At 45.6% G+C, this 16,865-nt stretch overlaps 1 protein-coding gene across 3 annotated transcripts in view; it reads left to right on the top strand.

The window, feature by feature from the left end:
• Positions 1-16,865, top strand: part of ASXL2 (ASXL transcriptional regulator 2) — a 132,634-nt gene that overhangs the window by 101,940 nt on the left and 13,829 nt on the right. For all 3 annotated transcript variants that reach the window (XM_072858133.1, XM_072858132.1, XM_072858134.1), the window contains 4 exons: positions 6,078-6,218; positions 7,696-7,859; positions 11,431-11,527; positions 15,133-15,238. In XM_072858133.1, coding sequence (XP_072714234.1) covers positions 6,078-6,218; positions 7,696-7,859; positions 11,431-11,527; positions 15,133-15,238 — 508 coding nt within the window. The remainder of the gene's footprint in view (positions 1-6,077; positions 6,219-7,695; positions 7,860-11,430; positions 11,528-15,132; positions 15,239-16,865) is intronic.

Here is a 16,865-nt window from a genome sequence, read left to right as displayed (position 1 = left end):
GTGGAGAGAGAAGCTGCATCTCTGCTACTGAGTTAATCATTGCCAAAGTACTGGGCACAGGAACTGGAACTCAGTCAATCCATTCTGCTAAATTCCCTGACGTAGCTTTGGCTCAGGACAAACTAGCAGTCTCCTAGGCAGTCCTTGGCACGGCTTGGTGTTCAGCACAGGCCAAACATCATTCCCTGCAGGGAATCTGAACGTGTCCACCCTGCCTGGGGGAGACAGAAAGCTTAAGGATGTGAGCACGGCCAGTTTGTGCCAGTTGTTCTTAGGGCCAGGGCAATGCCCAACGTCACCATTCTGTTACTGGTGTAGAAGTAGCCGGAGAGGATTATACAACAGCAATAAGGCAATATTAGCATGAAAAACATTTTGCTCTTGGATATTCTTGGTGTAATTACGTGACTCTTTAGCTGAAATTCAGTGGTCAGGTTAAGAAATTTCGTAGAGCCATCAGAAACTAGGCCTAGGAGTACACTTGAGAGCTCATCTAGTCCACATCCTTTCCTCAGAGCAGGGGCTATGATGCGTTCCTGACATGTTTTCTTCAGTCTGTTCTGAGAGATGCCATTCATGCAAAGACTAAAAACTCCCAGCAAGTCTTGCCCTTCCTGCTTTGTTAACTTTATCATTAAAATATTTTTCTTAGCCTCTAATCAGAATGTTTTCTTGCTTCCTTGGGTTTAAACCGAAGATTTCCTGCCCTATCCACCATGGGCACACGGTGCAGGTTATTTGATTTCTTCTCCCTACCATCCTTTACATAAATGGAGATGTTTCCTCATCTCATGCTGATTTTCTTTAGTATAAAATAGGTTAGCAAATGTGACACGCATCTACAAGAAGGGTCAGAAGGAGGATCCGGGGAACTACAGGCCTGTCAGTCTGACCTCGGTGCCGGGGAAGGTTATGGAGCACATCATCTTGAGTGCCGTCACGCGGCACGTACAGGACAACCAGGCGATCAGGCCCAGTCAGCATGGGTTTAGGAAAGGCAGGTCCTGCTTGACTAACCTGATCTCCTTCTATGACAAGGTGACCCGCCTAGTGGATGAGGGCAAGGCTGTGGATGTTGTCTACTGAGACTTTAGTAAAGCCTTCGACACGGTTTCCCACAGCATTCTCCTGGAGAAACTGGCTGCTCATGGCTTGGACAGGCGTACGCTTCGCTGGGTAAAGAACTGGCTGGATGGCCGGGCCCAGAGAGTGGTGGTGAATGGAGTTAAATCCGGCTGGCAGCCAGTCACAAGCGGTGTCCCCAGGGCTGTGTTGGGGCCACTCCTGTTTAATGTCTTTATCAACGATCTGGATGAGGGGATCGAGTGCACCCTCAGTCAGTTTGCAGATGACACCAAGCTGTGTGGGAGTGTTGATCTCTTGAGGGGAGGAAGGCTCTGCAGAGGGGCCTGGACAGGCTGGGTCGATGGGCTGGGGCCAACTGTGTGAGGTTCAACAAGGCTCAGTGCTGGGTCCTGCCCTTGGGTCACAGCAACCCCATGCAACGCTGCAGGCTTGGGGAAGAGTGGCTGGAAAGTGCCTGGTGGAAAAGGACCTGGGGGTGTTGGTCGACAGCCGCCTGAATATGAGCCAGCAGTGTGCCCAGGTGGCCAAGAAAGCCAATGGCATCCTGGCTGGTGTCAGGAATAGTGTGGCCAGCAGGACTGGGGCAGTGATCGTGCCCCTGTACTGGGCACTGGTGAGGCCGCACCTCGAATGCTGTGTTCAGTGTTGGGCCCCTCACTCCAAGAGAGACATGGAGGGGCTGGAGCGTGTCCAGAGAAGGGCAACGGAGCTGGGGAAGGGTCTGGAGCACAAGGCTGGTGGGGAGCGGCTGAGGGACCTGGGGGTGTTGAGCCTGGAGAAAAGGAGGCTGAGGGGAGACCTCATCGCTCCCTACAACTGCCTGAGAGGAGGGTGTAGAGAGGTGGGGTCGGTCTCTTCTCCCAGGTAACAAGTGATAGGACAAGAGGAAATGGCCTCAAGTTGCGCCGGGGGAGGTTTAGATGGGATATTGGGAAAAATGTCTTCACTGAAAGGGTTGTCCAGCATTGGACCAGGCTGCCCAGGGAAGTGGTGGAGTCACCATCCCTGGGGGTATTTAAAAGCCGTTTGGACGAGGTGCTGAGGGACATGGTGTAGTGGTGGGCTTGGTAGTGTTAGGTTAACGGTGGGACTCAATGATCTTAAAGGTCTTTTCCAACCTAAATGCTTCTATGATTCTATAAAATTCTTTCTGCGTTTTAGTGTGTTTGTTTATTCTCTCTTTCCAAATAGCTCTAAACAAATCCAAACCAAAACTAGACCAATCTGTCCTGGCTTGCTGGTTATATGCTGCTGGAATGTTTCTTGTAACATCTGTTCAGACATATGCAAGGTTGCGGCTATGCGCCATATAGCCATTTGAAAGGAACAAGCATATTTATCAGCTGTACTTCATGCATCATTTAAGAGCAGAGTAAGTATTTAACAGTTGATGAGGTTGCCTGTTGTTCCCAGGCAGCTTTGTAGTTCAGACCCTTTCAAAAAGGTTAAGGGGGAAAAGGTTAATATCATCTTGCTTGTCTGAAATTCAGTCCTAAGCTGTGCTTGTGCCCTTTACACCTAGGCTGGTGTGTGGTCTAAGAAGGAAGCCAGAATTAATCCAGTAGAAAATTACACATTTCCCGTGACAGTATTAAGAAAATGCAGTGCCAGGTGTATGAAATCTTTAGCATAAAATTATAGTTTAAAAGCCTTTTGCAATTTCTCTGCTAACTAGGGTTAAACCTGAGTGGTTCGTTAGCACAACAGGCAGATATCGTTCCTGGAGGACCCCATCTCCTGAGCTCCCAGCCCCAGGAGGAATTGCACCTTCACTTAGGGAAGCAGGAACAGGGGAGACCTAAGAGGGGCTGAAACAGGTAGAGTATTTTGTAAGATTGTTAGCTAACATAGAGTAATTATTAAAATAGACCAGTGGAGTAAGTAATCCAAACCCGTGTTACTGAGGGTACTTAAAGTATTGTTTGGTGTCTTTATGTTTTGTGATTCTAATGAGGCATGTGCCTTTCCTGGGGATAGCCAGGATCCTGCTGCTGGAGGCCTGCTGTCTGGCCCTTCCCGGGCACTGCATGTCAGGCCTCTGGGGCAGGACGTCACAGCATATCAGTTTCTCTCCTTATTTTGGTTTCACACTTCCCAAACTATTGCTACATCCGCTTTAATCATGGGTGAACTATTTTCTTCCAGCATCTCTATTTAATTTTTGTTACTGTTTTTTTCTCTCTGACTTCCCCATATTTTGCTGCTACATTACGGTTGCAAACTATTGTATGTTCTGCATGTCAACTTATCCAGCGTTTCTAGCACTACGCTGGAAATATGTGAGAATCATAGGATCATTCATGTTGGTAGGGACCTCAGGAGGCCTGTAGTCCAACCTCCAGCTCCAAGCAGGGCCAGCTTGGCGTCCACCAGGTCGCTCAGGGCTCTGGCCAGTCAGATCTTTGAAAGCCTCCAAGGATGGAGAAGGCACAACCTCTCTGGGCCCCTGCTCCACTGCTGGACTGTCTGCAGGGGGGTAAAATTTTTCCTTATGTCCTGGCTGACTCTTCCCTGTTTTTTCTTGTCCTCCTGCCTTGCAGCACTGTGACAAGCCTGGCTCCTTCTTCCTTCTGGCCCCCCGCTAGGAACAGAGTGGTGACTACTAGGTCTCCCTCAACTTTTTTTCTTCTCCAGCCTGAACAAGCCCCAGTCCCTCAGCCTCTCCTCACAGGGCCATCACTGCAGTCCCCTGAGCATCCTGGTGGCCCTCAGCTGAGCTTGCTCCTGGTTTTTATGTCTTCGTTGTATTAGAGGCGCCGGAACAGGACACAGAATCGAGGTGTGGTCTAACAAGCGCTTAGCCAAGGGGGATAATCACTTCCCTTGATCTTTTGGCTGTGGTGCTACAGCCTGGGATGCCCTTGGCCTTTGGTGCCAGGGCTCCAGTTCGGGTTGTGTCTGCCAGGACCCCCACATCCCTTCCAGCAGCGCCGTCCCCAGCCTGTATCGCTGCCAGGGGCTCTGCCTGCCTGGGGCAGGACTTTGCATTTGTCGTTGTAAGGTCCCTGCTGGCCTGTTCCTCCAGCCTGGCTCGGTCCCACTGGTGGCAACTCTGCCCTTGAGTGACTGGGCCTCACAAATTTGGCATTACCTGCAAACTTCAGCAAGTGCTCCAAATAAAAATGTGAACCAGGACTGGTGCCCTGAGGCACTTACTCATTACCAGCCTCCAGGCAGAGTACGGAGCACAACTCTCCAAGCCTGGCCACCTCACCCACTGCTTACCCATCTGGTTGTCCACCCATCCAGACCCTAATGTCCCAGCTTGCATACAGTATTGTGGGACACAATGTCAAATGCCTTGCTAAAGTCAAGGTAAATGACATCCACCTCTCTTCCCTCATCCACAAATCCAGTAATTTGATCACAAAAGGCCATCAGGCTGGTCAGGCATGATTTACCCATGGTAAGTCCATGCTGACTGCTTCCAGTCATCATTATCTCCTTCGTGTGACCAGAAATGTGCTCCAAGAGGGGTCACTCCATGATTTTCCCCGGGAGAAAAGTGAGGCTAACCAGGCTGTGTTTTCTCAGGTTGTCTATTTGGCCCTTTTTGAAGGTGGGTGCAGCATTTGCCTTTCTTAGTTGTGGGGAATCTCCCGTGATCTTCATTTCTTTTCAGAGATGGTAGAGAGAGGCCTTATAAGGGACAGAAAGCAGTTAAGGATCGAACTCATTTCATGTGTGGTCTCAGGAAAGCCGTATTCCTCGGCTTTTGCTGTGGCCTTACTCGACTGATTTAGGGTAGGAACAGTGTGTGTTTATGCAGCCTCCAGTTAGACTGAACATTGATTACTGTAAAAGCCTTTGAACGTTACTGCAATGTGAGTGGCGCTTGTATGTTTTTCATCAGCATCCATGGAGTCCTTTTTTCCCCTCCTATCCATGTGATAGTCCATAGAAATAGCTCACAGCCGGGACAGTGCGATATATTGAGATGGAGAAGTAAAGTAAGCATACGAGTGGAGAGAGAACAATATTCTGATAGAAAGCAACACACTGATTCCACAATTTCAGGGATGTATTTAATCAGAACTGGAACAGCTAGTGTAAGGAGGAGAAGGAAGGGGAAAGGAACCAGGCAGAGAGGAGAGTAAGAGAGGCAGATGGGGGACAAAGTTGGCACAGACTGGGTGAAGGAATTGGTTAGTGCAAGTCATTAATCAGAGCCAGCATTTGTTTAGTTTGTGACTTAATCACGTGTATTGTGGAGTTTCTCTTCCGAGGTGTGGGACTTCAGTACCTTTCATACTTGAGTGAGTACCTGTTATTGCACATAAACCTAAAGAGAGCAGAGGGAAGACTGGCTCTTGTTCTTAATTCATCTCACTTAAGAGGAGGGAAAGGGAGGCGGGGAGAATCTAGGGAAGGAGCTCTTCCCACCGGCAGAAAAAATACTGCTATACAAAAGAGAATGTGGGTGGCAGTGATTTGTAAGGAGAAATCATAGTGGTGAAATCTGTCTAGTTTGGCTAAGTAGTGACTTTGGAGGAGGACACGAAAATATCTTTTGAGTATTTGAAAGAGGAGGAGGAATTACTGAGGGTGGTCTAAAAGAACAAAAGCTACAATAGTAGGTTAAAATTTAGAAAGTACACAGAAAGTATGAAGATATTTTTCCTGACAGTGAACTCTAACAGAAACTAAAGCTGCCTCTGAAAGGAAGTTTTAACAAGGTCATTACTGGATTGGATACAGACGGGAAATAAGATGGGATTAACTGGGAAAGAGACTCAAACTGTAAATGAAACGGCTGTCCGTCCCTTTAGTTTGTGACAGTCTGGTAGCTACAAAGGGGTCTTCTACTTTCAGCCTGTTGGGAAGCAAGTGCTATGAGAATAAAGGAATATAAGTATCCTAGAGGTGCTTGTCCCAGAGCTGCTGGGAGTAGGGCATGCACGTTAAAGAATCTTTCTTTCAGTCCAAACAGATGTCTCGTGTAATATTTCTTTGTACATCCCTGTGTTTAAATGTTTCAATTTCCTGTGCAGCTTGGGAAGGAAAGCAGTCAGATGGACAGTCAAGCAGCCCTCAGAACTCCACCTCCAGTTCCTCTCCCTCTGTTAAGCTTGATAACTCCTTGCCAGGGTTGGGGAAGAAACCATTCCAGAGATCTGACAGACTCCATGCAAGTAAGATACTTATTTTTCTGCTTACAGAGATTTGGTTGCTCTGATGACAGAACAAAAGCCTAAATAGCAAAATTGAGTAAAATGTGTAATTCATTCCATTGCTAAAGTGAAATTAATTCCATTGCTAAAGTGACTTCTGGACAACTCTGGAAGGTAATGCTAGTATGCTGTGTGAATTGGGATAAATAATTCAAACCTTACATATGCAACTAAGCCTCTTCTCATTTCTTATCATCAGGGGTTTCTACCTGTGAATTTGCAGCTTGCTGTTTGAGAAGCAAAAAGGGACTTGCATTATTTAGCAGGCTTTTTAATGTACTTAAGACACTTCGATAACATTAAAAAGAAAAAAGAAATTCCTTCCCAGCTCTTTATACCTCAGGCCCCACTGTTACTTGGCTTCCTTCCCATTCATTGAGATTAGGTCTTTCTCAGCCCTCCTGACCTTTTGTGGTTTCTTTTACATATACCAATGATGGACTTGACCTCGGTGAACTTAAGGATATGGGGAGGTCTCTATCTATGCTAATAGTTCTAGATTTCCTTTATCACTGGTGAAGATAGGCACTTCTCAGGGCATGTTTCATTTGTCCCCTGTAATTAGGAAATTCTGCAACGTAGGTAGATATAAACCTGCAGAGCCATTTTCTGAATGACTTCTAATAGAGCAAGCTTCCCCTAATGACGCAAGCCTCCATGGCATGCATTTTGTTAGGTACTGTTACCTTAAAAATAATTACTGTCATGCCTGAAGTCAGGGGAGCAGGGTCTGTCTTAATGTTACCCATTTTGCTAATAATGCACTTCTAATCTAAGCTTCAAAACACATGGTATTTTGCCAGTAATAGCCAGTGGATGAATCCAAAGGAAATGGAGTACACGGTACAAATGCTTTCTTTGTTATTCTTCTCTGAATTTGCAGCACACACATGAAGCTGGCTGTAGCATAAGGATTAATGCTGGACTTGCTGGCTTTCAAACACAGAAAAGGAAGGAGAATAGTTACTCATTCTTCCGGCTTTGCCTAGTGTTGTGGTTTCTACGCAAGCACAATGAGCTGATGAAATTCTGAAGTGGTTGTGCTGGAACAAAGCAGGAAAGTCCAAGAAGAAATGCCGAGGAACAAACTGACCTTAGCTAGAGGCTTAAAATAGAAAATTGATGTGGCTAAAAGCAGTTCTAGAAACCCTCCTGAAAAAGACTCCTTGCCAGTCCCCAGATAGCCAGGATTCCTACAAAAGTCAGGTGAACTGACGCAGGCTACGATATATTGGGTATGGAAATTTTCTGTGCTGGAAGGGACCTCCCACACTTTGTTTTTAACTGTATGTGCAAAGGTAAAACGTGTATTTCAAGTCAAGGTTTGAAATGGATTACTAAGACGGCATTTTGAAAAGCTCAGGTACAGTGAACTCCAAAGGAGCCTTTAATCCTCTCTTAGGTAGGATGTTACTTACGTCTTTGTGGTTCATCGCAGGGCAGCTGAAGAGAACAAAGTGTGCCGAAATTGATGTGGAAACTCCCGACTCCATCCTCGTGAACACAAACCTGCGGGCACTGATCAACAAGCATACATTCTCTGTTCTGCCTACAGAATGCCAGCAGCGCCTGCTGCTGCTGCTGCCGGAGGTGGACAGGCAGGTATGTCATGGTTTCTGTTGTGGAGAGAAGCTAGGTTTTTAGGTGTCAGTAGGGAGCATCTCCAGAAGTAATTCAGACTAGACATCCAAATACTGTGTTTCTGTCTAATGAGGTAGACTTTTTCTTCTGTGCACAGTGTAAAAAAATTTGGAAAATTCTTCAGTGATTCATTTGGGTATTTGTTGCTACCAGAAAAAAAGAATTCAGGTTTGATAAACCAGTGGCTTAACTTTGTTTAATCAACTCCATGTTCCCATCTACAGCGAGAGCAATGTTTCTGTTACACTGGACTTGAAGAGGGCATGGGGTGATGGGAGTGCAGCGGTTTCAGCATCTTCGTCTCGCCGGTCCTCTCCCAGGCTCTTCAATGCAGGATTAACCCTGCCGCCTTTTAGACTAGTGCCTTCCCACAGAATACCCAAACAGATGCTGCCATTTAGTTCCAGCCTCCTCTGTTTCTCATGACCTTGTGTCACTGCTGTCAAATTCTGAATTTGGTAAAGTGAAAACTGAATGAGTTTTCTCTTGCATATTCACACTGTCCAGATTGCAGAGTAGGCCTGATCTGCTCCCTGAGCTTGTGTCCTGGCCCGAAACACACACTAGATTAAAGATACCAAGCATGCAGTGTGAGTCAGCCTTGAAGGCAGTTTATTTTTGTGGATTGTCTGTCTAAGATCTCTTCGTGTGTGAAGAGAGGAATTTGGAAAAGCAGAGAAGTACTTGGTGGGGGGGAATGGGTTCCTTTGCTCTGGGAGTGGCACAGAAGAAACGGTGAAGGTTTTCACTGAGCTCTTCACTGAACAGTTGGTGGTAACTGGAACAATTAACATAAGTGATAAGGGGGTAAGAGCTCAGCCTTCAGTACTGAAAGAACAGCTAAGAGAATCTTTGGCTAAGACAGTTATTTCAACTCAGCTGGATCTGATGAATTTCATCCGAAGGGGTACGTAAAAGAACTGCCTGAAGCAATCTCAACGTTACAGCCGTTTTCTTCAGCAGCTTGTGGAAGGCAGGGATGATACTAAGAGACAAGAAAAGAGCAAATGTTGCACTTGCGTGTAAAAGGGGGGAAAAACAATGAGTTGAGGAAGTGAAGTTCAATCTGTTTATGCTCAATACCAGAAAAGCTGTAGACAGAACAAGGACACTTCCTTCCTTTACCTTACTCGTATGTTATGTTTGTCTTCAGCATTCCTACCCCAACTGGCTGGGAGCTTCAGAGCAAAGTGGGATTCTGCGCTATGCTTCCACTTCAGTTGTAAGGGTGTTGATTCAGATGCCTTAACATATGTGCCTAGAGCCATTTAAAATGTTCTTTAGATATCAAAGCTGGCTTCAAGATGCCACTCCAGATGGAAATCTTCTGTATGTCCTGTCTCAGATCTGCAAGTCCCTTGAAGATACTTTTCTGTGTGGTGTTCAGATTAGTACTAGATGTGTGTGTGTACGCACCTCAGTCACCTCCCAGGAGTCTACGTCTCAGCTAGTTACTCTGGGCTCCTTTTATAGAAAGTGGAAATCCAGTTGGTACAATCGAGCCTGTGACCCAACACAGGTGTCTGCTTCAGGGTGAGATGAACCGAGTCCCTCTCTCCATACACTCTGTTGTCTTGATCACTAGAAACTGTGAAGGGACACCAGCTTAGCCGTAGACGCTTACAGCACAGACATCCATGTTTCGTGAAGTTCTGTCCATCTCCACAGCTGTGCTGCTCTTGGGTTCTCACAGAATGTTCGTGATGCGTATGGGTCTGGCAGCTGCACTGTGCTCTGCTTTACAGAGGGTGCTTTGCTGAACAGATAGTGTTCGTTTGGAGTTAGGAGGAGTTCTCACATTTTATGTTGTCTCATAAATTCTAATCTTCAATCAGCATTCGTCAGGGACTTGTTAGTCCGAGGCTGATCCAACAAATATTTGAAGGAATTGTTTTATAAGTCCTGTGGCCTTTGTAATAATTAGGTATGTGTCAAAATATGATGTGAGGGAGTTTGCAGCTGGAGTCTCCTGGCAAGAACCTCACAGCAGATGGTAAGACACTTCTGTCCTGACTTTTAAGTTTAATTGTCCTTAAATTGAATTAGAATTTGACTGAGAACAAATTTTGACTAACTAAATAATATTGCTTGGCTCCTGAAAGGACAAATTTTACATTTCACTGTAGTAAATGTCCTAGAGCAGCCCACCACATCAAGTGGTGATGTGTGCTTTAAGTAATGCCAGACTTTGCTGCAGTAAACAGGAGGAGAGGTGAAGGCGTTGGACATGCCAGTTGTGAAAGGTCACATATCTGTTGTGTTTTGCTCGGCAGTGACTCAGTCTGAGCTATTGCAGCTGGTGCTTCTGTGAAAGAGAAAGCAGGCACTTTGAGGCACGACCCAGTCAGCCCTGCGGTAGTTGTCTGTCCTCCAACACAAGGAACAGGCAACACCGTATGTGCAGTAGAGGACAGTCTTGTGAATTCCGCTCCCTGTAGTCGATCAGTAGAGATCTGGACTAGAAAATAAATTTCTGCTTTTGTAATCCCTGTAATGGCTGCTCCTAACTTAAAACTTAAAAATCTCTAACTAAAGCTTACCTACAAAACCTTCTATTCGATCACTTCCATCATTTTAATTCCTGCACCACAAATGCTGCCTCAGGAAAAGCAGCGTTTCTCTTCATCAAATCCTGCACTGTTGAACATTTGCTGTGCAGATCTCCCAGTGTAATCAGATGTAGCCTACATTTGGACAGTTGGATTTTGCTCGTTTGTTCTGATTTATTATTTATGCAAGAAATGGAAGCACATCAGTTTTGCCCACTGCAAGTTTTTGCGACTTCCTGAATGATAAGTGTATCTTTGTGTTTCTGGTAGAGAAATTCCACATTTACTTCTGTGGGATAAAGAGCAAAAGCAAACCTTATATATGTTTTATTACCCTGGTTATAATTTCCCACCATGCTATGTTCCAGTCTTAGCCTCATGCTTTCTCCTTTATGTCCTACTCTATAGCATGGCTGCCCTATTTGGTTAACCATATTTCAAAGACGGAATGGGTTTTGAGCTTCATTTGTCCCTGTTTTTCCTGAAGCATCCACGGTTGTGATTATATACATTTCAAACTTACTGTTATACGACACCTTTTATGTCCTTGCTTTTCCTTCATGCACTTCTTTCTGTTCACCAGAAGACAGCAGAGCTGTTGCTTTGGATGGTAGTTCAGGTGGTATCTTGCATTCATTTTGCAGGGCAAAAGGCATCTGAAGAAGCTTTTCAGAGGCTATGCTGTTCTGTTTCCTTGTGCCTCTCCTTGCCACCTGTACCATCTGCTGCTCACGTATGTTTGTGCAGCAGCAGGACTGTAGAGGATTGGGCTAAAGCAAGGATGAGGAAAATTTACCACAGCCTCCTAGCTCCTCCACAGCCTTAAGAAGGCTGTTTCTTTTCTTCTGAGTGAGTTAAAGGCAGATTCCAGAGAGATTTGTGGCAATGTTGGGACTCTTGCTCTGTTTTCAGATCCCATGTGACAACATGTGACATTTGTCTTTCCAGCTAGTTAATCCTATTTGCTTTGTCGTGTATTCCAGGTTGGGGCGGATGGTCTGATGAAGCTGAGTGGCTCTGCGCTCAACAACGAGTTCTTCACTTCAGCTGCCCAAGGCTGGAAGGAGAGGTTGTCAGAAGGTAAAACTTCCCCAGACAACAAAGCAAAACGCTAGAAGGCTTTCAGCTAGTGAATGTTTAGGGGAACGTGTAAAAGATATTTTATGGAGGAGTTGAAGCACTGGAGTGACTTACTAGGTAAAGACAGCTGTAGTCAATACAGCCCATGAGAGCAACTGCAAGCCTAGAACTATGTAATCTCAAGGCCAGAGAGGGCCTGCAGTAAGGAGTTCTCTTTTGAACATGTGGAAAAATGAGCAAGTCTCTGGAAGAGATGAGAAAAGAAGGAAAAATGTTTAAAGTCTTGTTGAAATGACAGTAGAGCTGTGTTATTCTCAAGTTGCGGTAGCTAAATATAGCCCACTGCTAAGCTCAGTGGAGAAAGTAAATTATTTTCCCAGAGTAATGCACTTTGTCATCAGCAAAGTCGTCTAGCCACAGTTGGTGCGGTCAGTCCTTTGAGCTATGATTTTTTTATATAACATAAAGTCAGCCATTCACTAATCTCTAGGACTCCTGCACCTTCAACAGTCATTTGCATCTTGAACTTAGAGGTGCTTAATTCCATGATTTGATCAAATCGCATCATCAGAGGTGCGCTCACTCATGTGGGCAGGGACCATTTCCTCTACAGAACTGAACCATGCAGCCTGTCACCAGAGTTTTACAAAGACTATAGCACTGGTCATGACTCACTTTAAGAAGAAGGGAATATCATGTACGCATGCCCAGATGATTGACTCTTAAGAGGCTTTTCCGTAGAAAATGTATCCAATTCTGTATGAATAACCCTATATATCTTGTAGATTCTGGGTGTATCTATGCCAGTAAACAGGAAGGCGTAGAACTCAGCTGTCTAATCTGTTTAATTGTTAAAACCACGCCCAGTTTTAGCCACCATCATTTAGCGTTTTCCCTTTAATGCTTTTTAGAAGACCTTTTGTCCATTCATGTCTACACATCTAGAGGGTGCAGTTATGTTTACGCAAAGACTTTCTCACCAGAGTAAAACTGCTGTAGAACCTGCTACGGTGGTAAAGCTTGCAACGATGAGGGTGAAGTCTGGAGATCTCCACTGGCATTCTCACTGAGCGCTGTATCTCTGCTCGAGAATTAAAGCGTGATGCCACTGTGGGCAGAGCAGTCCTGTAGGCTTTCTTCAGCTACTCTTCAAGGTACTGACGATTCATAGCAATGCTGTTTGGGGTCACCCGCAGTATTATTTAACGTATGCAGGCCTGGTCAGCCTTATCTTGAGAAAATGCAGGCCTGGTCAGCCTCCGTGTCATCACTGGGAAAGTCATGGAGCGAGCCCTCTTAGAGCACATCTCTGGGCATGTGAAGAAGAAGGTGATTGGAAACAGTCAGCGTGGTTTCACCAAGGGTAAATCATGCCTGAATAGCTTGACGGCATTAAAAATGACTGAATTTGTGAACAAGGGGAGAGCGGTGGGCGTCATTTACCTCAACCTAAGCAAAGCTTTTGATAACTGTCTCCCACAGTACTCTTGTATCCAAGCTGGGACACGAGGGTCTAGATGGGTGGGCAACCAGATGGGTGAATAGCTGGTTAGACGGTCAAGCTTGGAGTTATGGTTCACGGCTGGAGGCTGGTGACAGGCGGAGACCGCAGGGGCCTGTCTGGGCACCTGTCCTATTTGCCTTCTTTATCAATGACCCTGGGGGAATTTGTGGAGGACACCAAACTGGGGGGATCAGTCAATATGCCCAAGGGCAGGGCTGCCATCCAGTGGGACCGAGACAGGCTGGAGACAGGCAGGATCCTGCCCCCAGGAAGGAGGAGCCCCTGGCAGCGATACAGGCTGGGGAGGGGTGACCTGATAGCAGCCCCCGTGTACCTACAGGGAGGCCATCGGGAAGATGGAGCCAGGCTTGTCACAGTGGTGCAAGGCAGGAGGACAAGACAAAACAGGAATGAGTCAGATGGGCTATAAGGAAAAGCTTTTCCCCCCTGCGGACAGTCCAGCAGCGGAGCAGGGGCCCAGAGAGGTTGTGCCTTCTCCATCCTTGGAGGTTTTCAAGACCCGACTGGCCAGAGCCCTGAGCGACCTGGTGGAGGCCAAGCTGACCCTGCTCTGAGTAGGAGGTTGGACTGGAGACCTCCCGAGGTCCCCATCAACCTTCTGGTAGATGTTCATAAGTAAATTGCTTCCACTTGACTGCAAGCTGCCACGTAGGTTGTGACTGCTTTGTGCTCAGCGTAAGCCTAAGCAGTCGTATACCATCAGATGTATGCTTTCAGCTGAAATCTCCCAGCTGGGAGACAAAGGTGGCATAACCACAGCAATGAAAATCCAAGAATTCACTGCTACAGCAGAGACTATTTCAAATGAATGAATTTTGTACCCTGTTGCTGAAGTACTCTTAAGTAAAGGCAGGCGTTTCACTGTTTTCAGTGCAACAGACTTTCTATGTTTATGTACCTGACCAAGTTTATACAAACATAGAAAAGAAAGTTGACGTACCAGAGATTCTGTTTTGGACCCTCTGTACTCGCTGCAATGAAAAGATGACTGTCCTGATTTAATACTGACAAGTAACAGTGCACTAAAAAGGGACACGCTCTTAGCTTCCTTTGGACATATTTTGATAACTGCCTGGAGAACAAACTCAGCCAGAATTTCTTATGATCCCCTTATTTGATGGGAGAAAATTGTTGAGAAACAAACTGTGCAATGATGGAAGTATCCAATTTCTGTTAATCTCTTTAAGGAATCCCCTCTCTTTGGTAACTGCAGTGTTGGAAAAGATCTGATTCTAGTAACTGGTTCCTCCAGTGCTAAAGAGCACAAACAAAATGGTGTGTGAACTAGATAAACCTTGAGAATGAATGAAGTCTGGAGGCTCAAGGTCACAGGTCTATCATCAAAGCACTGCAGTTGTGTCAAAAACAAGCTTTCTTGTGGTCTAATGATGAACTCTTAAAATATTAACATAGGGTCTTACAAACCTTAATGTTCAAAGCTGCATCGGGGAGGGTTCAGACTTGAGATTAGGAAACATTTCTTACAAACCACAGTACGTGTACGTGTGAAATGTGCACTTCAGATGCGTGAGAGGGTTTTTTTGTTTCCCACCTGCCTGCGACAGAATAGCATCTGTTGCCAGAAGTAATTTCTTTCATTTGTGCTGGGCAAGAAGCCTTTGATGTTCTTGCGTGCATATTTCATCCACGACTGTCGTTTCAAGGAGCCACATTGCTTTGCCATCTGCATAGGCAATGTCTTCAGATCCTTAGAAAATGGCAGTTACGTAGTGCCTGCATACATGCAACATAAGTTTGTGTATAGATTTGTATTAATTTAATAAGCGCTATCTCACATAAAGCATCTATTGGCAGCCAGAGCGGACACAGACAGGGAAAGGAGTTGTGACTGTCAGGCATAAAGCTGTTGCCCATCCACTGCAAGGAGCAGGCAGCAGAGAAACACTTTGCAGCTCAGGAGAAATGCTGAAGTACCACAGGCAGGGCTACAGTGTCACAAGCAGTGGAGGGGACATCTGTGAGACAGGACTCTCACCTGCAAGCGTGAAGGCTGCTGTGGTTATCCTGATTCATTTTATCCGTAGCTTTTTTTGAAGATATCCTTTATTGCTTTTTGCAGGTGAGTTTACACCAGAAATGCAGCTAAGAATACGGCAAGAAATAGAAAAGGAAAAGAAGGTCGAGCTGTGGAAGGAACATTTTTTTGAGAGCTACTATGGTCAGAGGTAAGACATTCGACTGTCTTTTTTAATCCCGCGTTGCCTGTCCAGATGTACCTGTTGCTGCATTTGTAGTGTGCTGTCCATCAAGAAACATTACTTTTCATTAGTCCTGAAAAAGGTCTGTAGCTTCATCTAGCTGCCACAGAACTGAGAAAATGCCTGAATGATCTAGGTCAGAAGCGATGTGTTTGCTGTCGTGATTTCTAATGCTTCAAGCAGTGTAGTACTGTTTTCCTTAGGCGAGGATATCCTTGAGGCTTTACATCTTAACTTTTCCTACTCCTTACTACGATACTTTGAGATGCTCCCCTCTTACGGTTCTTCTAGAGTCAGGATTCTGGAGGTCCACGGGTATGTGGTGGTTGAGCATACTCTACCTTGCAGTGAGTCACCTGCTACATAAAATCTTGTGCATTTCCCCACATCTTCAGTCAGACATGTATTTGGTTAAACTCCCAAGTCTGCAAGTCCTTTATTCTGTGTTTCTTTTTGCTTCAAGATTTCCCCATCCTTTTGGCCTGTGAAGAGGATTTCAGGTTTCTGTGCGAGTAACGAACAAACGCATATAAATAACTAATAAGGAATTTCTTATCCTGCATCTTGACAGCTTTTATGCTTGTCCTTGGGCTGTCAGCCCGTTTTCCTCCCATTCATCTGTGATGTTTTAACCCTCTAGAGCATTTGGATTATTGCAAGCCCTGTTTTTGTCATTCCACGGTCTGATAGTTTGGGGTTTCATGGGTGAGTAGGGAGCTGGTGTGTGCGCGTGTACATATGGCCGGCTGCAGTACTAAGTGAAGGAATACACCGGGTTGAGAACGCAAGTGATCTGGTGGCATTAGCAAAGAGCTTTACTCAGCTAACTTACCCAGTTCTCTTAGTGTTGAAAACCAGGATGTAAACACGCGTGGAGCTCTGTGCTGGAAGATAAAAGGTGACAGCCATATTCTTGAAGCTTTAGGAGGACAGGGGACAGCAGGACAGTGTGGAGGTGACATGCACAAACAATAGCAGGACTTCAGTTCTCTCTAGCTCCTAAGAACTTGTTTGGTAGAAATCAATCCCCTAGATTCATCAGGCTGGCTTCATCAGACTTCATGCATTCATGTTTGGGCAAAAATCCCAAATTTGATATTTCGTTAAGAGGGATGGATGAAGTTAATCCTAAATCAGACGTCACTCTGGGAATTAGATTCCCAGCTTGTTCCTTTCACAAATAAAGATGGATGAATAATAACAGGGAGGTACTCCCAGCTTTTTGATGATGGAGAAAGGCAGCAATGTTGGTTCTAAGCTAAGGGTGTGTCAGCAGTTCTGGCACTAGCCACGTTCCTCCGGAAAAAATGGTGGGACGCTTTTCAGTGTCCTGTTCCACAAATGTCACCGTATGAGCTGAAGTCAGATGCAAGCTGTGTGGGCTTGTTCGCATGCTGCAGAGAGAGGTCTGTGGTGGCTAATAAGGGGAGTATTTACTGTTGGCCAAATTCATTTGATTTGCAGCCTGGAAAATTGGTACCTGGATAGAGGACTAGATCTAACCTGTGTTCCATGTATTTCGTTTAGTTGGTTTTAAACTTCGCTGTTAAGTTCCCTTTCGTGTGGAAGTACTAACAGTACGGAAGGTTTTCAA

Source organism: Ciconia boyciana, chromosome 3, assembly GCF_034638445.1.
Source record: "Ciconia boyciana chromosome 3, ASM3463844v1, whole genome shotgun sequence".
Lineage (NCBI taxonomy): Eukaryota > Metazoa > Chordata > Aves > Ciconiiformes > Ciconiidae > Ciconia > Ciconia boyciana.
This window is presented reverse-complemented; position numbering and strand designations above follow the sequence as displayed.